The 24,672-nt window shown below is 41.0% G+C and overlaps 1 protein-coding gene and 1 pseudogene across 12 annotated transcripts in view; both read left to right on the top strand.

Annotated features, from left to right (window-relative positions):
* Positions 1–1,563: 1,563 nt before the first annotated feature.
* Positions 1,564–24,672, top strand: part of CASK (calcium/calmodulin dependent serine protein kinase) — a 388,474-nt gene continuing 365,365 nt past the window's right edge. For all 12 annotated transcript variants that reach the window (XM_027091498.1, XM_027091492.1, XM_027091494.1 and 9 more), the window contains exon 1: positions 1,564–2,240. In XM_027091498.1, coding sequence (XP_026947299.1) covers positions 2,182–2,240 — 59 coding nt within the window. In that variant the 5' untranslated portion in view covers positions 1,564–2,181. The remainder of the gene's footprint in view (positions 2,241–24,672) is intronic.
* On the top strand, positions 5,672–5,766 carry LOC113612006 (uncharacterized; annotated as a pseudogene).

Raw genomic sequence — 24,672 nt, 5'->3', positions numbered from 1 at the left:
TAGCTCTGACTTAGACTGGGGAAAGGAAATGAAGCTGACGAGGTGAGGGTCGCTGTACACTTCAAGGCAGAATGGAGTAACACCTTATTCACTAGGTACCAGGTGGACATGCCAATTTGGAGTGAGTGACTTGGAGCTGTGGGACCCCTCAATGGAGGCAATGTTTCCCGGGCTCTAAAGCTCCCTTCTCTAGAGAATGCACAACCTCTTTGGAAAAGGAGGAAAACCTTCGCATACAATTACATTTTCCCTCTGATTTGCATTGTTTAAAAAAGGTCTAGTACTCAAATCTTTAACACTGGCAAATCTCTCAGCCTCTTAACGGAGTGGTCAAGGGTTTGCAGAAAACGTTTCTGAAGAGAAAATAGGCTGTCTCCACCCCCTCACACTCTTTGGTAAATACTATCTTTTTTCTTTCTTTCTTTCTCTTCTTCTTTTTGTTTTAATTACCGTACTGAGAATTTTACCAGATGATTTCTAGAAGCTGATTTATGAACTAATCGGGCACTTCTGCTGTGCAGAGGAACAAAGACTTTCTTTTTCTTTTTATTGGTCCTCAACTGAGGCATATACCTGTCTGATGGCGTTGGCTCATTCCGCACATGCTCAGTTGAACAGAAATCTTCATATTGAATACAACCTAACACAGCGGCAACACCCATAACCTCACTCCCTGGCTGACCCTGTACCATACACTCCCTCTAGTTGCATTTTTATCCTGACATGCCTAACATTCGTAGGGAGTAAAAGGAGCAGAGTAGGTAGTGGGAATTTGGGAGGGGGCAATATACAAAGGGGTTTAAAGTCTCTGTATGACCCTGCTTTCCTGACCTCTCTCTAGGCTGTCTCTAGTGGGTGTAGGCGCTGGATAGATATTTGAGTTTGGGGCAGAATGCGGGAGAAGCTGTCTCTGTAAATTGCCATTTGTTGTTGCACATCTTCCTGGACAGTTTTTGTTTGGTCCTTTTCTTGTAGGGGGACAACACTTCATCCACAGCCCTCGTTTTCATTAAAGAGTGACAGTGGCACTAAAAGCATCAGCCGCCTAGCGAGATCTGGAGTGACAACCTCGCCGCCTCTGTTCTTGCTTTCCCATTCATTAGGACCCTTTCCCAGCCTCCTCCCCCAGCAGAAACTGGGAAAGGCTTCTCTTGGTTACAAAAGGAGGGAGCGGCCGGGCTTCCGAGCCTCTCGCCTCAGAGAGCCAAGGAAGTGCGTTCGGTCGCAAGCCTTTTGTCCCCGACCCCTTCCGCTGCTTGGTCGCGGGGGTGACGACCCCGCCCCGCCCCCGCCTAAGCAGATGCCGCCCGCGTGCCTTAGCCCCCCGCCCCTTCTAGATTCCCGGCGCCCGCCGGTTTGCCGTGACGTGGCCCGCGGCGGGCGCATGCGCTGCTCTGCCCGGGCTCTTTCCCTGGGCCACCGCCTCCCGACGGGCTGGAGTGGGCGGGGCCTGTGGTTCTGGAAGCCGTGCGGCCGGAGTGGGAGGAGGGCTCGTGTGCGCGAGGAGGGTGCTCGGGGCTCGCGAGCTGGTCGGCGGCCGAGGCGGCGGAGGAGGAGCTGAAGGCGGCGGCCGCGGCTCCCGCCCGCACGGAGAGCCAGTCCCGCGAAGCCCCCTCCCACTCCCAGGCGGGCGGGCGGCGGCGGCAGAAGGAGGAGAAGGAGGAGGGAGCGTCTCTGCCGCCGCCTCCTGGTCCCCAGCGCCGATCTGCCGCCGCCACCTCCCTCCGCGGCGATCTTCCCTCCATGGTCCTGCCGCGGCCCCCCCTGTAGCCCGAGCTGCCCCGCGCCGCGCCGGAGCCTGCCTCGACCGAGGGAGCGGTCGCGGCCTCGCGGCCCGCGCGGGCTGACGAGAGGAGAGCGAGGCGCCGCGCGGTCCCCGAGGATCCGCACGCCGGGCAGCGCGGCCCGAGCAGCGCGAGGAGCAGCGGGCGGGCGGGCGGCGCCGGGCCCGGGCCGCCCTCGCTCCAGCGCCCCGGCCCTGCCGCCCGCGCCGGGGCGGTCGCCCGCAGAGGAAGGCGCCGCAGTCTCCGGGCCTCGCCGCCCCGCTCGAGTGTCCTCGGCACCGAGGGCTCGCGGGTCCTGAGGGGAGGAGGCGAGCCAGGGGCCGGGCACTGAGCTCTTTGGCGCCCCCACCCCCGTTTTCGGAGCCCTCCACGCTGCGGCCACTGTCCCCTCCGGACCATGGCCGACGACGACGTGCTGTTCGAGGATGTGTACGAGCTGTGCGAGGTGATCGGCAAGTAAGTCTCCACGCGAGGGAGCGGGAGTGTGGGAAAATGCATTTCAGTGATGCCTGGGTCCTCCCGCACCCGCACGCACCCGCCCGGGGCCTGCCCCCTGCCCTGCCCCCCTCCTCCCTCGTCCTCCTCACCCGGGAGTATTTATAGACGTGTACCTGGACCCCCCGCGGGGTGGTTGTCTGGGGGCTTCTCGGCGATCCGTGGAGGCCGACGAGCCGAGGTTGGCCACCCCATGAGGCGTGGGGCTGGCTGAAATCTCCTGTCGGCATTTTATCTGACGGTTGCACAGGGACGTGGCAGAGCCAATTTTATAGTTGCTTCCTGGGAACAGTTGGGCTTATTGTTACCTTGCGTGTACCACAGACCATTAACGAAAAGAGCAGCTTGCATTTCCTTTGCTTCCGTGGAGAGATAGAGAAAGAACGTCCAGGGTTTTAAATTGTGGGGTGTGTGTCTATTGTGCAGGGTATTAGATAGATGCCTTTGTGTTCACCCCATGCCCGGATTGGAGGGGGCCATTTAAGACGGGGTGCGTTCAGTTTCAGCAAATTTTTCACCTGGTGTAGACCAACGTGGAAAGAGTTGGGGGTTTCCGAATTTTTAATGCCTCGTTATGCAATGACTGTTAAATCAGTGTTCGAGGCTTCCCTCGACTGTTGTTGGGATGGTGCTTAGCGTGGTAGCGCCGTCTGCTTTGAGTCACCGGGCTGGTCCAGAATATAGAACTGACAGTCCAAATGCTCATCCTTTCATCTGTGTTGTATAATTACACTAGGGAAAAGCAGGGAATCAGATTAATCACAGTGCTGATTGAGAATTAAATCTGCAGTTCCTCATCTAATTGTCCATTCCTTAAATCTGTTTTGAATAGTTTCCTTTTCATTCTTGTCAAACAGTATTCCAAGTGCACAATCCTGCTAATTTGCTTGTGAGGGAAATGCTGGCGATCTGAAGTTGATTTCCTAGTTCAGCGTGTATTCTGTGGCTTTAGAAGTTGAGGAGATAAGATTTAAGAGAAATTTTTGCTTAGTTATTAAGGATTACTAGATAGCTACCGTTGAAATATTTTGCCTCTTTTTGGAAGCGGTGCTTTATCGTCTATTTTAAGGTCCGCAGTTGGGAAATGATAGCAAGACCTTAGAGCAGTTGGCTCTATCTCTTTTAAGTTGTCTGCAGTACTGGATTTCAATTTGTTTAAGTGCTGATAACTTATTATTTTCCTTTCATGCTGGGGTATTACAGTGTCTCCTCACATGGTGAAATTGTGGGTAGAGCTTGCTACACACTTTCCTCAGACCCAGTTGATACAAGGAGGTGTTACTCCTTGCCCCTATTGTTACATGACCAGCCTGTCTACTGGAAGAAGGATATCCAAATGCGCCCTGGTAAAGTGGTTGTGGAAGTGCTCTAAAGCAGAGTGGTCCAAAAAATATATAATGTGAGCCCCATATGTAATTTTATATATGTAAAATTTCTAATAGCCACATTAAAAAGATTAAAAGCAAGTGGGTGCAATTAATTTTAATAAAATATTTTCTTTTACCCAATAGATCCAGACTATTATCACTTCAACATGTAGTCAGTATAGAAATCATTAGTGAGCTATTTTACATCCTTTCTTTCATACTTACTCTTCAAAATCCAATGTGTATTTTACACTAACCACACATCTCAATTCTGACACTAAGCTAAATTGTCATCGTAAATACTTGTTCTGTATTTAAGTTTCATAAAATTTGCATTTGCAAAAGTAGATTCACATACCCAAGTTGTTCTAAACATACCTAAAAGTTTTCTAGTAACTGAATCAAGTATCTTTCTAAATTAAAATTAAAATTAAATAAAATGAAAAATTCAGTTCCTCATTTGGATTAGCCACATTTCAAGTGCTCAATAGCCATATGTGAATAGCACAGTTCTAGAGAGACAAATGTGTCAAAAAAAATCTCCTTGGTTTCTTCATTCTTGGCACCCAGTGAAGGTAAATTAGATGTTTCCCCAAAGCCCCCAAATAATTATGTGTGTGTGTGTGTGTGCATGGGGGGAATGATGTTTGTTGTGTCTTAGTTATATTTGATTTAAATGAGCCAGCAGAGTCATAATCGGAAAATGTGAGATTAAAATGTTAATTCTGTTGTGATAACGGAAAATAGGCATCATTGAATCAATGTTAGTAACTAGTTCTGATTCCTTGAGGTCTGAAAGAGTGATGATGTGACTCTTTGGATATCGAAAAGAAGTGGTCAGCGTCACATTAGCTCAGTCAGTATTCTGCTGACTTATAATTGATAGAATATTTTCAGGAAACGCCTCTGGTAGGACTAGATTCATCTCCTCTGTTGCTTCAGAGCTGCATAAGGATGGGGAGCAAGCTAATTTTGAGGTGATAGTTCCTCTATGGCTATCTTAACTACTGCGAACGTGAACTCTCATTCGTATCCTACAAAATCTGACTTGGCCAGTGCCGCTTATAATATGTCATTCCGTGAAATAATGAATTCAAGGTAGCCTTTGTGGCAGAGAATGTAATGATAGTGTTCCTCACCCTGTGTAAAGGTTGAAGGTTTTCTCCGGTAAATTGTCTCAGCATATATTGATCTGGAAATTGAAATTCACTTGAGATTTTCTTACAGCGTCTCTGACAGCATGCATTTTAACTCAGAATTTGTTCAACTCTGGATTTAAACAGAAAGCCCTCACTTGTACTGAAAACCTGGTTGATTTCTATCCAGGTTCTCTGGAATTGTGATTTTTCTTTTATAACAAATTAGCATCACAAGTTGTTTTTGACCCCTAGGGCTTAACAGGTTTAAATTTTCACTGAAGTGCTTTAAAATGGATTTCACCTTTTTACCATCAGTTGACCACACACTCACCTGCCTCACTACTTATCTACTCACTCACTCATCCATTAACTTACAGGGAATCGGGTGCCTGATCCATTATGAATATTGGGAGGATGCCATATCTTTTTTAAAAAAATTTAAACTCTTTTCCCCTGTGCTTTTTATTTTTGAAAGTCTTACAAATGGTCCTTGAATGCCTATTGTTTCCATGACATTTTCCCATGTAACATCTTTCAAGAGACTGAGACAAATCTCCAATGCTGTCATTGTCCTAAAACTTCTTGTCTTAGCAAATGTAGCAATTACTGGAAAGGAAAGGTATTATGCAAATAGAGGTAATCAGCTAATTTTTATGGTCCTAAGCATTTACTGTATCTTTTGCAAATTGATGGTTTTATAGGCAAGTGCATAATCAGTAATATTACACGAAGGAAATTTTAGAATGATTCATCCAAATTAAACCACAGAAATGCCTACCTTCATGGTACAGCAGTTTCTGTGAGAGAGAGTAGCAAAATGCACACTTTTCGCCTTGTGTAGGCTGAATATTTGCCTCAGTATTTAGTAACCTGTAACTTCTGACTTTCCTGCTTTGGTAGGACATAAACTAAAATTGGAATGATGCAGCATGACCCCTGCTCAAGGATGACATGCAAGTTTGTGAGGCATGCTGTATTTGCTTACACCTCAAGAGCACTTATCATATTTAATTACAGTTACTTATTTATGGGTCTCTCTACCTAGCTAACAGGGAGCTTCTTGAGGGCAGGGAATATATCTTACACATCTTTCTCTTAACACAGTGCCTGCAATGTAACAGTTGCTCATTAGCTATGGAATGAATTGAGTAGTTTTAATAAAATCTCATTAAAAGGCAAAAAGCATGTTTATCAACCTCAGAGCAATTATTGTCCCAAAAGGCTGTATTAAAGTAGTGGTTCTCCACCTGGCTGCATATTAGAATCACCAGGGGAGCTTTTAAAAAGATCAATTCAAGGGCCTTGTGTCAGAGCAATGAAATCAGAATCTCTGGAAGTGGGTCCTGGTCATTGGTATTTTTTTTTTTAACGCTCTCGAAGTGATTCTCATGTGCAGCTATGATTGAGAGTCATTGGTTTAAAACTTAGGTTATGTATGTAATATTTTGGGACTGGCTTTTCAGAGGCTTACGGTTTTTAAAAACTAGAATAAATGTTTTGGGGGAAGTATTGAAGCCAAAAGACCAAGACGTGGATTTTTTTTTTTCTCTACATTGTGTTCCTGAGTCTTATTGTATAAGAATTTTGTTTCAGCCTATGTTTGGCTTTGATTTTTTTGGGTCTTTTAAGATTCACATTGATTTATGACACTCATCTAATGCTAATATGGTGATTGTCTGATGACAATCAGAACAAGGATTGCTTCAATAACAGTTGATGATGGCTGTCTACTATAATGACTTAATTTAATATTAAGAAATCTATCAGTTTAGTATGGATTGTGTTTGGACATACACTCTATTAAAAGGGTATAGTTAAGTTGCTTATATACTTTAAATCTCATACTTGCAATTCCAGTAATGCTGTTTGCCAGAGAATTGAGTTAAATGCAGCCTTTATGTAAATACCAGATTAATAATATGTAAAATATATAATTTAGCATAGAGAAAAATTCAGCTTTGCTAATTTGTCCCAATTACTATGGCTTTCACATATATTGATTTGCCCAGTGATTTGGGTTTCTAGTACCACAGGGGGGAGTGTTACGTCATGTTGGAACACCTTCCCTGGGAATTTTAGCTAGACATGGTAGGTAAACGAGTTTTTTTTTTTTTTTTGCGGTACGCGGGCCTCTCACTGCTGTGGCCGCTCCCGTTGCGGAGCACAGGCTCCGGATGCGCAGGCCCAGCGGCCATGGCTCTTGGGCCCAGCCGCTCCGCGGCACGTGGGATCTTCCTGGACTGGGGCACGAACCCGTGTCCCCTGCATTGGCAGGCGGACTCTCAACCACTGCGCCACCAGGGAAAGCCCCAGGTAAACGAGTTTTTAATGTTAGGAAAAGGTCAAGTGTGAGCCTGAAGGAACCAAGATTTTTCCAGAAATGAGTATATGTTCCACGAAAGAAGTGCTTGATCAGAGTGACAGTCATGTAACAAGGGAAAAGAAACACAGTCACCAGCTAAAGTGCTGGTGCCCCAGGATGATCCAAGCTGTGGGGCAGGCCTTACTGGAAGGAGGTAAGCAGTGTTGATTCCTGATGATGGAGTTTGATTCCGGGACCACTTTGGAGGGAACTGAGCCACTCAGTTGGTTTTCTGCCTGTGCACAACCTTCTCAGAGTATCTTCACGTACGCTTTTTACAGACTGCGTTAGGACTTGGAGTTCCTGAAGTGTGGTTTGCACATTGTCTTCATAAATGCTTCCTGTGATTCCCTTACCTTCCATGACTGACGTGTTCTATGGCCTTGACACATGCAGTTCACCCCTTTCCATTTTCCCCTTGTATCTGCAACAGTTTCACCTGCCATACTACGTCTCTCTAATGTCCCTTGTGTTTCTGGATATTTCCTTTAAATTGAAAATTCTTTCAGCCATCTCCAGTTACAGCTCTACTCAATAAATTAAAGAAGCAAGTGTACCTAACTTTTTGAGATTGTCGTTGAATTATTGCATTTTTGTAAATGTTTTCACATTTTAAATGTGGCAGAAGCAGTTTAAAGGAACTTTGACATAGATTGTCCACAAGTAAAAAAAAAATCTTTTATAACTTAACATGCCTACTTCGTAAGGGGAGTTGCCATTTATGCCTTCTAATATGAGGCATTTTACATATGTTATCTCCTTTCATTGTTCCCATTTTACAGAAAACACTGAGATTCAGAGGGGGGTGAGTAACTTGCCCAAGATCACATGGGAATCCTACCAGTTCTAAGGTCCGTTCATTTCATGCTGCATTCTGCTGTTGATTCCAGTTGTGAAAATGCTGCAGTGAGTTTCCTTAAAATAAGGCATATGTTTTCATTTTCAGAGTTTATTTACTGCAAAAATTTTTTTCTTGGCCGTGCCACACGGCTTGTGGGATCTTAGTTCCCTGACCAGCAATTGAACTCGGGCACGCTGCAGTGGAAGCGTGGAGTGCTAACCACTGGACTGCCAGGGAATTCCCTATTTACTGCAAATTTTAATTGTTCAACTTTCTGGTTAAATTTCTTACCTCTTCAGTAGAGGTTCCATACTACGGTTCATTGTCTCATCTATTGTGTTCTTTTTGTCTTTCTCTCTAATGAAATACCAGTGTTTGCCACCAAACTGATAAGTTTATGCATGGAAACGTAGAATCTTGACCATCCATCCAAAATATAATTTGTTTTGGAACTTTCTCCACCCCTTTTACTCTCCAGCTTTTTCCTTCCAATTTCCCTGCCCCAACAGACAGAATAGTTGATTGATTACTCCTAACTTGCCAAACCAGAAGTAATGAGGTTTCAGAGATAGGTGTTTGTTGGGAGTGGGGTGGAGTTGTTTCCACAGGGTAGTTATTCCTATATCCTGTGATAAAAATAGTGAAATTGTTTTCTCTGACTCTGAAAACTGTGTCCTGAACCACAACTGCTGAGTGGTGAGCATCTCAGCTGCCTGCCAACACTGCACACCTAAGTAATCAAGTGGCTGAGTTACTGCTGCAGAGCAGGTACCTAACTGCAGCCACAAGCTGATGGGGTGTACAGCTCTCACATTTTTGGTTTTATTTTTTAGTTGCATCTGAGAATGCAGATTCTAAACCATCAAATATGGCATTGGATTTATACTGCAGGGTTCAAGGTGCTAAAGGACCTGCTCTCCTTTCTCTCTCAGAGTCACCCATTTATCTTGGTATCCCATCTTTCAACTGAGTAAAATGTAATTACCCTGATGGCCAGTCCCTTGGTATCTGTGAGGGGATTGGTTTTAGGATCCCTCTCCCCCCCACACACTAATACCAAAATTCGTGGATGCTCAAGTCCCTTATATATAATGGCATAGTATTTGCATGTAACTAATGCACATCCTCTCTTATACTTTAAGTCATCTCTGGATTACTTATAATACCTAATACAATGTAAATTCTATGTAAGTAGATGCCGAGAGGCAAATTCAAGTTTTGCTTTTTGGAACTTTCTGGAATTTTTTTCGAATATTTTCAATCCACAGTTGGTTGAATATGCGAATACAGAACCCGGTGGAGGGCTGACTGTGTTACGCTATGATTGGTTATAGAGCCCAAGTCAGCATAGGAGAGTCTCTCTTTGACTTTCTATACTGGGGAGATTTCGCTTGTGAAGATAGTTTTGACTTAAAGTTCATATGTGTTTCCAATTTTGAGATTTAATAATATTCCATTACTTTTTTTTTTGCGGTATGCGGGCCTCTCACTGTTGTGGCCTTTCCCGTTGCGGAGCACAGGCTCCGGACGCGCAGGCTCAGCGGCCATGGCTCACGGGCCTAGCTGCTCCGCGGCATGTGGGATCTTCCCAGACCGGGGCACGAACCCGTGTCCCCTGCATCGGCAGGCGGACTCTCAACCACTGCGCCACCAGGGAAGCCCCCATTACTTTTTAAAATTAATTAACTAGTTTTTATAAAATTATAAAATGAATTTTAAAATATAGATGATGCAAAGGTAAATAGTGAATCTCTCTCCTTTCTCCCACCATCCATAGCTCTGTTCTCCAGAGGTAACCATTGTCCAGTTTTTGTACAACCTTTCTGGGAGTTTTTTGTTAAAAAAAACTGAAATATTCATTTTACATTGAAAATAGTGTATCTGATGGCCTTTCCATATCCATCTATATATCTGTCTAACTCTGTCTCCCCTTAGCCTGCTGCCCAGTATTCCATGATATGGATTGGTACTTTGTCTTTGAATTGAGTGCAGACCATTTCTAAGTGATCATTGCTGGAAATATACGGGTGGAGTTTGGGGGAGAGGTCTGGAATGATAGTGAATATTTGGGAATCAACTGTGTGGAAGTTAAACTATGAATGAATGAGTTCTTGGGGGTGATGGAGCTCGGTGGGGGGGAGGTGTTGTGGTTTGGAGTATAACTCACAGAGTTAGAAGAATCGGGATAGCTGGACATCACAGAAGTCTCGAGGTTGGGCAGATCAATAATGTAAAATGCCAGCACACTGATTGAGGACCAAGAAAAGGCTTATCTATAACAGAGGCAATTTAAAACATCTATCAAAATGAATATAATGTTTAATATTCCATCATGGTGTGACTAAAAAGTGAGATTCTCGCTTCATTTCTGTGGATGTTGGTAATATTATACTGTCTCTCCGTGATTCTATCTCAACACCAACATATTTAGGGTTAAAAAAAAAAGGAGTACATTTTTTTTCACTAGAATTGTGTTTTGCAGATTCTGATGGCTGGCTTTTAGGGAAAACCATTTGGCTTTCCTAAAATTAGGTCTTTTTGATTCCCAAGCTTGGTGCATAACTTTCAATTAAATGGATACCTTTAATGAAATGACAGTAAATTTTAGATACTTTTAAGTTCTTGATATTTGTCAAACCATTGTTCTTTTATTAAATCCCTCACCTATAGGGAACTGAATTCTTCCTTGCCTCAAGGTTTCTGGTCCCAGTTGGGACCAGAAATTGTAGAACTCTCCTCCCCTTTCACATCCCTCTTCCCTCCATCACCGCCCCCCACAGCTAAATTTGTTCATTGGCTTTTTTTAGTTGTCCACATCCACTCACAATAAGAAACAATTATTTTGTTGCACTTAAGCCAGTTTCTTTGTATCTAAGTGCATAGTATTTCATTTCAACTTCTTGTATTCTGTTACACATTCTCTTTTTTATTTCTTTTGATATAGGTTGTTTAACTTTGTTATCTTTGTTTTGAATATTTGAATCATTTACAGTTAAGAATGATGATTGTGTTCTCTCTCTCTCTCTCTGTAGTTTAATAATATCCAAAATATACTATGTTGAATCTGTATTCAGCTTGGTACCTACTTTCCCCCAAACATATGGATCCACAGTGCTTTGTAGCTTGTAAGGCAGCCCCCTAAGATCTGATCTGGTAACCTTTGGGTACATTGTCACCATTTTCTCCTTATTTATAGAAGGAATGAAGATGGCTGCTTCATGAGCCATTTGCATGGATTAGTGATTGTGAAGTGCAGCATAAGTATTTTTTATTTCTAGAATGTCTCTGAGATACTCAAATTACTTTTGGCAGCTATGTAGATAAGTTTCAACAATTTCCAAATGTGCACTTTCTCAGTGCTAAACACAGGCTCTATTACATAAATAATATGGTGAAATGAACATTCTTTTCTACCATGTGTGTAAAACTGTTAGTGGTGCTAATTAACATTCATTCATTTTTTTCATTTATGCATTCATTTCTAGCTGTGTGGGCCTGGGCAAGTTAGCTAACCTCTCTGAGCCTCAGTTTCTTTATATGTAAAATGGTTGTGATAGCATATACCTTGCAGGGGTGTTGTGCGGATTGAATAACATGGTATATGTAAAATGTCTAAAGGTTGTTATTTAAATTGCCATTATCATTATTATTCACCAAATACCCTAGTTCTCTGGCTTCAAGGACCTCTCGGTCCATGAGAGAATTTGACAAACAGTTAAAACCTAATCTAACTAGACTTAAGTCCTGTTAAGGTCAGGGTCGCATCTGACTTGTTCATCTAGTATCCTCAGCATAACTTGGCAACTGACACATAGTAAGTACTCAGTCAGGAGTTGAAGGAGAGTGTGTTAAGTGAGCAATCCAGAGACTGTGACCACCTAGTAGGAGAAGGAAATTGGGGAAATCTTTACAAAGGAGGTGGGGCTTGAATGATCTCAAGTTTCTTAGGTAACTTATTTAATCTTTTTAGGCCTGTCTCATTTAGAAAAGGGAGTAGAGGAATACAGGTAGGGAAAATAAAAGAAATCTTAAAGTTTTTGAAAATGTTCACCCTATTTTATTTTTTAAATTAATAATCCTTATTCTTTAGAGCAGTTTTAGGTTCACAGCTCCTATTTTAGTTTTGGTGACACAGGTAACATATAAAAAATTCAAACAATAAGTATAAAGCTAAAGTTTTCAGGGACAACTTTAGGAATTTGTTGTTGTTCTCAGATCCTGTGGTTTGAGTGCTCATTATGTGCTGGACATGGTGTTAAATTCTTTATATTTTTCTAATTTAACTTTGGCCACAGACCTTCCTTTTGAGGCAGTCGCCCCCCTCCCCATTTTACAGATGAGAAAACTGAGGAATAAAGAGATTAGTAACTTGCCCTGGGCAAAGTGGCAATAATAGGGGCAATGTGGGGATTTGCACCTGAGTATACGTGGTCTAAGTGCCTGCTCTTCAGTACTGTTACACTGCTTGTCATTTAGTATAAGCAGAGACTGGTTGTCTTTTAAGAGGTATTCCTACATATAACACTCTAATATTCTGATTTTAGATGTTTTAGCAGATTAATAGAACACCTTGTTTTGGGTAACACCTTTTTGAGATATAATTCACATACCATACAGTTCACCCGTTTAAAGTGTACAATTCAGTGGTTTTTAGTATAGTCACAGGGTTGTGCATGGTGACCATAGTAAATTTTTGAACATTCTCATCACCCCCCAAAAGAAACCCTGTATATTTTAACTCTTATTCCCCATCCTTCCCTACCCCAGGTAATGACTAATCTACTTTCTGTCTCCGCAGATGTACCTATTCTGGACATTCATGCAAATGGAATCATACAACATGTCTTTTGTGACTGGCTTCTTTTTCTAAGCATAATATTTTCAAGGTTCATCCAGGTTGTAGATGTATCAGCACTTCATTCCTTTTTTAAGGCCCAATAATATCCTGTTGTGTGGCTAGACCACATTTGTTGATCCATTTGTCAATTGATGGGCCATTTGGGTGGTTTACATCTTTTGGCTATTATAATTAATCCTGCTATGGGCATTCACGTACAAGTTTTGTTTTTATTTCTCTTGGGTTTATACTTAGGAGTGGAACTGCTGGGTCAAATGGTAACTCTCTTTGACTTTTTGAGGAATGCCAAACTGTTTTCCAAAGTGTCTGTACCATTTTACATTCCCACCAGCAGTCTGTGAGGGTTAGAATGCTTTTAAAAAAAAATTAATTTATTTATTTGTTTTTATTTTTGGCTGTATTGGGTCTTCGTTGCTGCACGCGGGCTTTCTCCAGTTGTGGCAAGTGGGAGCTACTCTTTGTTGTGGTGCGCAGACTTCCCATTGCGCTGGCTTCTCTTGTTGCGGAGCATGGGCTCTAGGTGCGAGGGCTTCAGTAGTTGTGGCTCACGGGCCCTAGAGCGCAGGCTCAGCAGTTGTGGTGCACGGGCTAGCTGCTCTGCAGCACATGGGATCCTCCCGGACCAGGGCTCGAACCCGTGTCCCCTACATTGACAGGTGGATTCTTAACCACTGCACCACCAGGGAAGCCCAGTTAGATGCTTTTTAATCAGGGGAGTACTGTCACAGCTTGCCTACAGAGTCTGTTCTACACACTGTGACATAAAGCAAATTTTATGGGTTGTTGGTCAACCTTTTATCTCACGGACATATTTATACTGATTTTCAACAGTTTTAGATGTTGTAGAACAAGGGTTGGCAAACTATCTGTAAACTACCAGATAGTAAATATTTTAGGCTTGACGAGCCACAAGTCTGTCACAGCTACTCAACTCTGCCGTTGTAGTGTGAAGACAACCATGTGAAAACAAATCTGTGGCTGTGTTCCAATAAAACTTTATTTACAAAAATAAGTGGTGGGCTAGATTTGGCCCTTGGCCTGTAGTTTGCTGATCCTGTTGTAGATTAAAAATGAAACTGGAGCTGACTGTCCCGTTCCCATTCTTTTTTTTTTTTTTTTTTTTTTTTTTGTGGTATGCGGGCCTCTCACTGTTGTGGCCTCTCCGGTTGCGGAGCACAGGCTCCGGATGCGCAGGCTCAGCGGCCATGGTTCACGGGACCAGCCGCTCCGCAGCATGTGGGATCTTCCTGGACCGGGGCACGAACCCGTGTCCCCTGCATCGGCAGGCGGACTCTCAACCACTGCGCCACCAGGGAAGCCCCAGTTCCCATTCTTGTTTACCCTCAAGGTTGGGTTGTTCTTTCAGTGGTCTCAGTAGCCCCATAGTAGGTAGATTGTTTCTACCAAAATATAAAGATATTAAGACTGGTCCACCGAACTGTTTTCACTGTTAAATGGGGAAGTACTGTACATTTAGGGTTTTTTGTTTGTTTTGTTTGTTTTTACTGCTTTTGGATTCTCTTTTTGATCCTTGGTTAAAGGGGAAGAAACCCATTAAAATTCTTCTAAGATTGTCTGACTGGAGGCAGTATAAATGTGGAGTGCCTGAAAATAACTGTTTCCTTCATTCTTGCTTATTGCCTGTAGAATGGATGAAAGCAGAGTTGAGAACATACTAGAAATTGTCAGAAATGGAAGATTTTTTTAAATATTAGCTTTAATAAAGTTAGGGGAAACATTAGCTAAATCTCCATCCCTAATTGGAAAGTTGTGATGTGCCATCTATGTATATTTTATGACTTCACCAAGAGCCCTTGCTAGAGTCATTATTTGGGATTAGGGTGTGTAGTGTAAATAAAACTTCAAATTCTATTTTGTTTCTGAAATTCATTTCACTCGATACATTTTGTGGTAGTAAACATACACTATTTAGAGTGCTTTGTGGCTTAAAAAAACTGTCATTGCCTCTTATGTACATAGGAAAGATAGCATTCTTTGAGCTTATAGATTTACATAATTTGTTTGCAAGACTGTTCTAATTTTGCAGTGTTAAGAAAAGCTCCAAAGATTATGTTAAAAGAGGGAATTTTGTATCTGCTTTTGTCTTTGCATTTGGATATATGAAAGGTGAATTAACTGTTCATAATGTGAAATTTCAAAACTGAGACAAGGAGAATCCCAGAATATATATTTAGGAAACAGCCATATATAGGATTTGTGGATATTATAGTGTTCTTTTATGTAACTTCTCAAAATTTTATTAAGGCAGCAGTGTCCACCTCTTAAACACAAGCAAAATGAGGTGGAAAGATTCTAAAGTTGTAGTCTCCGATACGATTGGGCACTGAATCTAAATTACCTACATTTACAGAACAGCATTTCATCTACTAGATCATGTTACATTGTCAAGTGGAAGAATGATCATGTTGGAATCTATTTAGACCGCTTACTTTGATGAAAATACTTCTTAGGTTGGCTTCAGAGGACAGTAAAAGGCATCTCTTCCTATGATAATCTGTGGACAGTATTACTTATATTACGTTATTTAGGTTAGAAGTTTTTGCTGAATTCCATCTGAGCCATTAGTTCAGAAGCAGAATGGTGAGTTTTTATTTATGTAGAATCTTTACTGGTCTTCTTAGGTTTAATATTGTCTTAACTGGATTTTTGTCCCAGCAGTAATATCTGGCATTGAATTTGAGATTATCTTTAATAATTTTTTCTTTAGTCACTTGTAAAATAGATACTTGTAAAACAAATAAGAAGGCGTTTTCACTAAGGACTTTCTTTAATTATATTTCATGTAAATTTAAAAAAATTGTTACGGGAGTATTCAGATCACAGGTTAAAGTGAGAATGTAATTATCTCACATTATAATCAACATATGTAATACTTTTAAAAGCATGTAATAAGAATGGAAAAAACGTCTACTGACCATACGTATTGTAGATTATATTTATTTCCTTTTTTTTCTTTTTTAAAAACATTTCCCTCTTAAAATGGATGTAAACATGATTTGTGTAAATATCTATTCAAATGAATACATTATCACTGTTGCAGAAAGAGCTTGGGAATCTGGAGAGGGAGATTCTAGGCTTGCTGCTCTACTTTTTGGATTATCTCCATTAATAGTATTTCTCCCATTGCTGAGTGTTTCTGTTGTACTGCTGGGAAGGGATCACTACACTTCCATAATCTGTGACCCACTTGCACTAAAGGTAGAGCGTGCTTTAAATTGCCATCTGATTAAAGTTCAGGCTTCTTGGTTAGACTTGCCTGGATGGCTTCAGCATTAGCCCCATGAATGTGAATATGGACTTGAAGATCTTATTAGAATGATATTTTTCCCCATGAAGACACATTCATAGACATAGTCCTGGAAAGACATGTACAAGTTGGATTTGTTTAGTGCAGTTTAAAACTTACTAGGAAAAATAGTATTTTAAGGAAAAAATTTTAATTGTGACAAATCAGCATTTGGTTTGTTTTCCTCAGTTTCTTCATCTTGTAAAAGAAGGTTAGTAAAGGCTATATTATCTACCTCATTTGATCCTTATGAACATAAAATGACACAGTTCTTCAAAAATCTTAAACTACCTTACATGTATTATTTTGAAATGAGGCACTTCTAATTAGAAATGGGCTTTGTCAAATATTTTTTGATTTTGCAAGAGTCATTTACCGTTGTCTTTAAAACTGATTTTATTTTCTTGTTTGATTTCTAGAGCTTAATACTTCTCAAATCTTTATAGGACTTAGAACGTGTTGGGTGAAAAATGTTGAATAAAGAGATTTGAGGAAGAATTGTGTGTATTTTACCGATGGGGTAATGTTTACACTGAAGTCAAAGTGAAGAAAAAATCCTGACTAGTGTGTTTCCCCTTGCTTTTCTTTAAATTACTTAATTTTATTTGAGCTTTGAAGTTTGGAACTTACTACAAGTGACAAATTTTTGTGGCCAATCTGGTGTGAACTTCAGCAGCTACTTAAAATGTTGAACTCCCTGTTTAGTAGTGAGGTCTACAGCAGTGGTTCTCAAAGTGTGGTCCTCACCCTGACCAGCAAAAGCAGTATCACGTGGGAATTTGTTAGAAGTGCAGATTCTCGGGCCCCAGCCGTATAGATCAGAAGCTCTGGGGGTGGGGCCCAGCAATCTCCATTTTAACAGTTCTCCAAGGGATTCTGAGGCCCACTAAAGTTAGAGAACCATTGATTTAGAACTCTAGATCAGAGCTCAATAAACTATGGCCCGTGGGCCAAATCGGCCCACTGTCTGCTTTTGTAAATAAAGTTTTTCTGGAATACAGTCACACTCATTCATTTAAATAATGTCTGTGGCTGCTTTCACACTACAAGGGCAGAGTTGAGTAGTTGTAGCAGAGACCATATGGTCTGCAAAGCCTAAAATATTTACTTTCTGGCCTTTAACACAAAAAGTTTGCTGATCCCTGCCCAAGTTGAAGCCTTAGTCGTACTGTTTTCTTGCCCATAACACTGAACTACAAATATCTGAAATCAATAGGCAAACAGCTATTTTTTTGCCTTTACACCTGACCCTATTATTTCTATAAACCCATTGCTCTCTGATATCAAATTATTACTCAGTGACTAGAGACTTGTGAATGAAAATAATATACTACTGTGCCCTTTCCTTCTATGTTTGGTATTAGTGGTAGCCTGTTTAACAATTCTGTGACATTTCCTCACTGATTTTGCACTGGTATGTCCTTAGTTTTGCTGTACTCTAGTGTAACCTAACTTAATTATCTACTATAGTCTTCATTTCTCCCAATTCTTGCTGCCTTTTTACTTCCCCAAGAGAAAACCCACTTTGTGAATGCTAAGTTTAGGTATTCATGGGAGCTGTTTGGCGTACTCTAAGCCACTGAAGTAGCACCATCCCATCCGGAAAATTTTTATCCTTGGCCTGGAGTGCTTTAGTCACTTGTAACTCACAAGGATGTTTATGAGCACATAGATAATGAATATTGTGGGTAATCTTAGGATGTTTACTGGGTGAGTTTTCATTAGTCTTCCCATAACCAATGATGGCTATTTCTATCCTTAGTTGGACTATCATAATGCACCCTCAGTATTCTTTTGTACTTACTCTCAGGCTTTAAGGTAATTGGTGGTCAGTGTCATATAAAATACAAGAACTGAATTTCAGTGTTGTTCTTATTGATGCACTTGGAATCTTTCTCGCTACCCACACCACTGAAGGAAGTGAAAAAAAGGGGGAGGGGCTTTCTCCCAGTCTCCATTAGTTCTTTTAGTAAGAGCAGGCGAAAGTGTTGTTTTTGCAGCTGTGACTCCCTGGTTGTACGTGACTGATGTTTTAAGTCAGGAAACATGAGTTGGCTGAATGATTCTGAGCTATATTATTGGTGAGTTTCTTGGGTCCGTGATTTCTTTCAGTCAACTTGGGTTGACTACTTTGGTAGGGGATGCTGGGTAAGACATAGGAAATAGTGAGCTTGAGACTGGAAATGATTGAGTTAGACCTTTCATTTAGGCTTTCCCATTCAAGTTAATTCATACCTTTTGCCCTGCTTACTCATCGCAGAGGCAAGGTACAAGGAGGGAGGGTCAGGCAATGGCCAGCCCTCAGAGTGTGGCTACTTAGGTCTATTGTCAAAAGCAACCCATGTACAGGAGAACTTGAGCTTTACTGTTTTGTACAATGTAGTGTGGAAATGCAGTGTTTTAAAACCTAAATTGTTATTTATAGTGATGAATAAAATGTGAACTCTTTAAACGGGAGCAGTGTTCTGCAGCCTTATTGTCCCAGTCAGCACAATAGCCACCCACACGAATCATCTGAACAACCTCATCATTTCTGTTTTATCTACCTGAAATAGGGGTCGGGGTGGGTGGTGATGAAAGCTTGGGAAATCACACCACACTTTAGGCAAGAGAAGTGCTCTGGTGACTCTGGCTGTGTTGTTCTCCCTTGGTGTGCATAAGAGTCTCGGACAGCCCTGCGGAGCTGAAGGTAAGCTTTAATAATTCCTTTTGTTCCTTGGCAGCTGGCCGTGCTTGGGAGCTGGGTGCTACTTCCCTAGAAGCAACTGCCGTAGTTCTGCCAAATGTGTGGATTTTAAGGCATTTTAAAGGCTATAATGTTCAGACTCAGAATTTCTTAGTAGGCAGAGAGTGTCATTTAAGGGTACTTATGCTGCAGGGGTAAGGTTCATTATGAAATAGACACTGCAACAAGGCCTCCATGTGACATAAACTTATTGAAGCTTTTAAAACCATATATTTCTTTAATATATATTTCTTTAATATATCTTTTAAGCTTCATTAGGTCAGGATTCATGGCTGTCATAGCCAGTGCTGTATCTCTACACCTAGGACAGCGTCTGGCACATAGTCAATGTTCATTATATAGTTGTTGAACCAATTCAAAGAAGGGGAGGACGTAGCCGACCACATTAGAAAAGATAAAATCTGACCCATTAATGCACGAAGTCAGGAGTTCAGATTTTCATTTAGTGCTAATATTTTGCTGCTTCAAAAACCATCTAATTCTCATAATGTCCCTTTGGGATAGGTTAGCAGATATAGAATTGTACAGTATATGCTGAACATAATGATGGAATCCTGAATAACAGTTAGCTTCCCTATTGAGAGCTGTCAGATCGTTGTTATAATTAAACTAGATGAAGAAAAGACATTTCTAAGGTTGAAATGGAATGGAGAATTTTATGGTGAGTAAAATTACTAATGCTTGCTTACCTGATCTGTCTAAAACTGCTTCCTCATTTGTAAAATGGATACAGTAGAATCTACCTGATAGGATTGTTTTAACGACTAAATGAGACAGGGGGTATAAAGCACAGTTCCTGGCACCTTGCAAGTGCTCAATAAATATGAGTTGCTTTCATCATCAACAGTAAGTTTTGAGAGCCAGGCTCTGTGCCAAGTACGTCCTCCTTCCAGGTATTGCACCAATTTCCCTTTCCTCCCTCCTTGCTGCCTCACTCCTAGTTCCATCTGGGGCATCCAGATTGAGGTATGAAGCTGGGATTGACCTTCAGTCACCTAGGCAGTCCCACCTGACCTTGAGCAAAGGTAAGGGACCAGATGCTAAATTCTGCCATCTGCCTAATACTCTAGCCACTGGCCAGATGTGGCTATTTAAAGTTAAATAAAATTTAAAATTCATTGATTAGACATTTCTCCAAAGAAGATTTACAAATGGCCCATAAACATGAAAAGGTGCTCAACATCGTTAGTCATTAGGGAAGTGCAAATCAAAACCACAGTGAGACTTAATACAATAAGACGACTTAATGAGACTTAACTTAAACCACAGTGAGACTAAACATGCACTAGGATGGCTAGAATCAGAAAGACAGACAATAACAAATGTTGGTGAGGATGTGGAGAAATTGGATCTCTCATACATTGCTGATGGAAATGTAAAATGGTGCAGCCACTGTGGAAAACACTCTTGCAGTTCCTCAGAAAGTTAAATATAGGTTCTACAACTCAGAATTCCACTCTTAGATATATACCAAGGAAAATTGAAAACATATATTCACACAAAAACTTGTACATCAATGTCCATAGCAGCATTATTCATAATAGCCAAAAGGTGGAAACAACCCAGATGTTCATTGACTGATGAATGGATAAATGTGGTAGTTGTACACAGTGGAATATTATTCAGCCATAAAAGAAATAAGAAATGAAGTGCTGATATGTGCTACCATAAGGCTGAACCTTGAAAACGTTATGCTAAGTGGAAGAAGCCAGACGGAAAAGACCACATATTGTATGATTTCATTTATATGAAATGTCCAGAATGGGCAAATCTGTGGAGACAGAAACTGGATTAGTGGTTGCCAGGGGCTGAGGGGGAGGGAGAGGATGGGGAGTGACTGCTAATGGGTGTGGAGTTTCTTTCTGAGATTATTAAAATGTTCTGTAATTAGATAGTGCTTACTGATCGAGACACATCTTTGTGAATATACTAAAAACTGAATTGTATGCTTTAAAAGGGTGAACTTTATGATATGTGAATTATATCTTCCTCATCTTGTCTGTTTTTTACTGAGTTTCTTTTCCCATTTCTTAGTCTTGGTATCTTTCATGTTAGAGGTATCCCTCAAGCTAGTAGAGGAGGTTGTTTCTGTTATGGAATAGTTGACTGGAAACTCAGTGTACATGAGTGGGGCTTGTTGACTGATGGCCTTCCCTGTGGTATGACTGGGGGAAACCTGGGTATTTATGAGGAACTAACTGTGAAGTTTTTTTTTTCCTTAAGCCAGTCAGTTTTTCTACTTAGGACTCCTTGAATCTCTTGTGGGAGGGGATTTGGGTGTAATAAGCTCGAATTTAGTATTCAGAAGCCCAGTCTGGAAAGGGCTGGATCTTTCACCATTGGCTTGCAGATTTTTACTTCTTGTTTTCAGTAAAGCATCCCATTTCTGTTCTCAGTTATGGCCGGTGTTCCTGAGTTTGGGGCCTCTGGTTCATCCTCTCCAGAAAATCTTCTGTTGTGTGGAGAAAAGGCAGTTGCCTGATGCTCTGGTTGAGGTGAAAGAATCTGAGAATCTTACTGCTCTTTTAAAGGATTCCCCCCCCCTCCCTTTTTTTAAAAAATTAAATTCCTCTTTCCTTCAGATGTCCATGGAAGCGTCAATTCTTGAACTTTTACCTTCTGCTTTTCTAAGGCCCTCAGGAATGGACTAGCGTATTACTTGCTTCAGTTTAGATGGCCCCACTGGAGGTACTTGGTAGAAAGAAGAAAGATACAACCAAGTCAGTTACCTCTTTTTCAAAGGCTTTTCATCTTAAATTTTGTGGACCTCTCTCTTTTACTGTCAGATTCTCTCCCAATTTCTCGATCTTGTTGGTTTATATCTTTCCTAATTCTTCACTATCATGGCTTCTGAAGGGAGGTAGACAGATGCTTATATTCAGTTAGCCATGTTTAATCAAAAGCCCCTCCGTCCCTTGAAACCCTCTTTTTCTTAGATTTCTAATTACTTCTTGGACACCTGGTTCCATGATTAGAATATGAGCTTCTCAAAGGCAGGAACCAGAGACTTTATATCTCTAGCACTTACATAATGTCTGAAGTGTAGTAGGGTTATTAGATGCATGGACTTTGAATGTGTGCCCCAGTCCACGCCTTCAAAGTTCAGGCAGTGTACCAGTTTGCCTTGGCTTTTACTTTCTTCTTGTACAGAAATTCAAACTTAAACAGTGAAATCCTTCTGGTAGATAAGCTGGGAAGCTCTCCTCTTTCCTTGATCCTTGCTCATTCCTTGTCCACAGTGCATCTAATGCAAGGCCTCACATGCATCCAACCTTCCAGAACCCCAAGAATATGTCAGAGCTTTAAGCCCCATATGGTTGTCTCATTCTCCAGAGCTCCGTTTTACGTATTTGGTTGAGGTCTCATTTGCCCCAACCAGTATTCTAGGCTTAGGCAGCTGTGATGTTTGTTTGCTAATGATCCCTATTGTTTTCGACAATGCTGCAGGCTTGGGGCTTTCCGTTGGAGCTCCAAATCAGGTCAGCTCCCTTTAATGGCAGTGTCAGTGTCCCCAGAGCTACAATGCCACAGGTTGTAGTGGGGGTAATGGAAGCAGCCCCAAGTTAAAATGCCACAGACCCCGCTTGTACCTAGGATTGCTAGTACCTGCCATCAGAAGTCCTGCTCCCCTTCTTAGATTTTCAATATATTTTTATACCCATTTATAATTTGATAGCTTTTCCTTTAGTATAAGTACTTCTTCATGTCCTTGATAATTCATTATAAATAATTTCTGATGGCTGTGTATCATCTCATCATTTGGATGTCTCGTAATTTACTTGATAATTCCCCTGTTGTTGGACTTGAGATAATTACTTGTTTAATTTGTTTCCCTTTGCCAAAAGCCTCTAAACTCAAAGAGGGCTGGGACTGTTTTTTTTTTTCCAGTTCATCTTTAGTGCCTGACACAGTAATTTTTGTTGAAAGGTTTTTTTTCTCAAATTTTAAAATATTATAATAAATAACACTTTGAAGAGTATCTTATTGCCAAAGCTTTATTCAGATTTCAGATTATTTTCTAAGAATGGCATGTAGAAATATAATTGCCTGGTCAAAGGATAGAGACATTTTTTAAGCCTCTTGACATAGGTTGCCTGATTGATTTCTGGAAGGGTTCTACCAGAATGTCTTCTTTTAGCAGCAAATGGTATCCCTAACTGTTGCATTGTGCATTTGGCAACATTGAACATGCTAATTGCTTAAGTTTTATTGACCTGATGGGCAAAAATGTTAGCTCATTGAACTATTTTGTCTTTTTGATAACCAATGAAAGCATTCATTTTCCTCATGTTTAATTTTTTGTATTCCTTCTATAAATTGGCCATTTGGGTTTTTCCCCCATTTTCCTATTAGTTGCCCAGTGTTCTTCTTGCTAATTTATCTAAACTTTATATATCAAACATGTTAACCTATATCATTTTCTTTCCTTTTTTTAACATCTTTATTGGAGTATAATTGCTTTACAATGGTGTGTTAGTTTCTGCTTTATAACAAAGTGAATCAGCTATACATATACATATATCCCCATATCTCCTCCCTCTTGCATCTCCCTTCCACCCTCCCTATCCCACCCCTCTAGGTGGTCACAAAGCACCGAGCTGATCTCCCTGTGCTACGTGGCTGCTTCCCACTAGCTATCTGTTTTACATTTGATAGTGTATATATGTCCATTGTCTTTCAAATATTTTTCAAGTTTAGTTTTTCATTCTGCTTCTGATGAGTTTGGATGTGTGGAAACTGACGGTCATACACAAGAAGCCTCTTTATTTGGTGTGATTAGATCTCATAGCTGGTCTGCTTAATAGGAAGGGGTATCCTAAAAAAGTTTATGTGTCTTCAACATTAAAGCTTCAGAATATACATTAAGTAGCTAATTCTTTTATCTTGGGCTGCTTTTCTTTGGATATGAGTCTGATTAAAAATCTATATATTTCTTTTTTACATCTCATCCAAAATTCATCATCAGTGATTTCTAGTTTTAGATTCTTTAAAGTGGAGTGATGCCTTAATGAGCTGTAATCGATGCAGAATCCTTTCAGGTATTTTACAGATCCCCCCCACAGTCTTTTGCAGGTTTGTCACCCACATTTAATTCAGCATCACCTTTATCTGGTCTTTATAGCCGGTTCCTCTCTTTTTGCACTCACCTCCAATGGATGTGACATATAATTAAGAATTATAGTAACATGTACACAACTAGCATAAAGAGGAACACATAAATAACTCTTGGTAAGTAGGCAACTTAATTTGTAGAGCTCATAGGCAGGTGTGCCACACAGTAGCCTGTTAGCCTTGAGCAATCACCGTGCTGTGGGCATTCATTAGGTTTCTACACAGCGGCTGGGGAATGGGTCAGTCTGCGAAATTGGTTAAGTAGAGGTTGATTAGGAGAGCTTCTGCCATAGTCAAACTGTGTCAGTACTTTCCTTTGTTATTTCTGTAATTGTTTTGATGCTTAGAAAGTCCTTCTGTTCCTGGGAGTCATGTGGAAATTCACCTGCATCTGTCTCTTTGTTTTGATTCCTTATATTTAACTCTTTGATTTATCTGAAATTTATTTTGTTTTTTAGTATGAAGTTAAGATCTAAATAGATTTTTTTTAATCCTTAAATAATGTGCCAGTTTTTCTAGTATAACAAGTGTTTTCTTAAAAGTGACTGATCAGAAGTGCCATTTCTAGTTCTCAACAGTCTAATCTTGGGAGTGGAAGGTCAGTATCATCCTTGGGTTGGGGCAGGGCAGGTAGTGAATAGAGTGGGATGTTACACACACA

Source organism: Aethalodelphis obliquidens, unplaced genomic scaffold (genome assembly GCF_003676395.1).
Source record: "Aethalodelphis obliquidens isolate GAN/ISIS:26980383/991018 unplaced genomic scaffold, ASM367639v1 scaffold71, whole genome shotgun sequence".
Classification (NCBI taxonomy): Eukaryota; Metazoa; Chordata; class Mammalia; order Artiodactyla; family Delphinidae; genus Aethalodelphis; species Aethalodelphis obliquidens.
The sequence above is the reverse complement of the archived record's forward strand: the minus strand, read 5'-3'. Positions and strand labels throughout refer to the sequence as shown.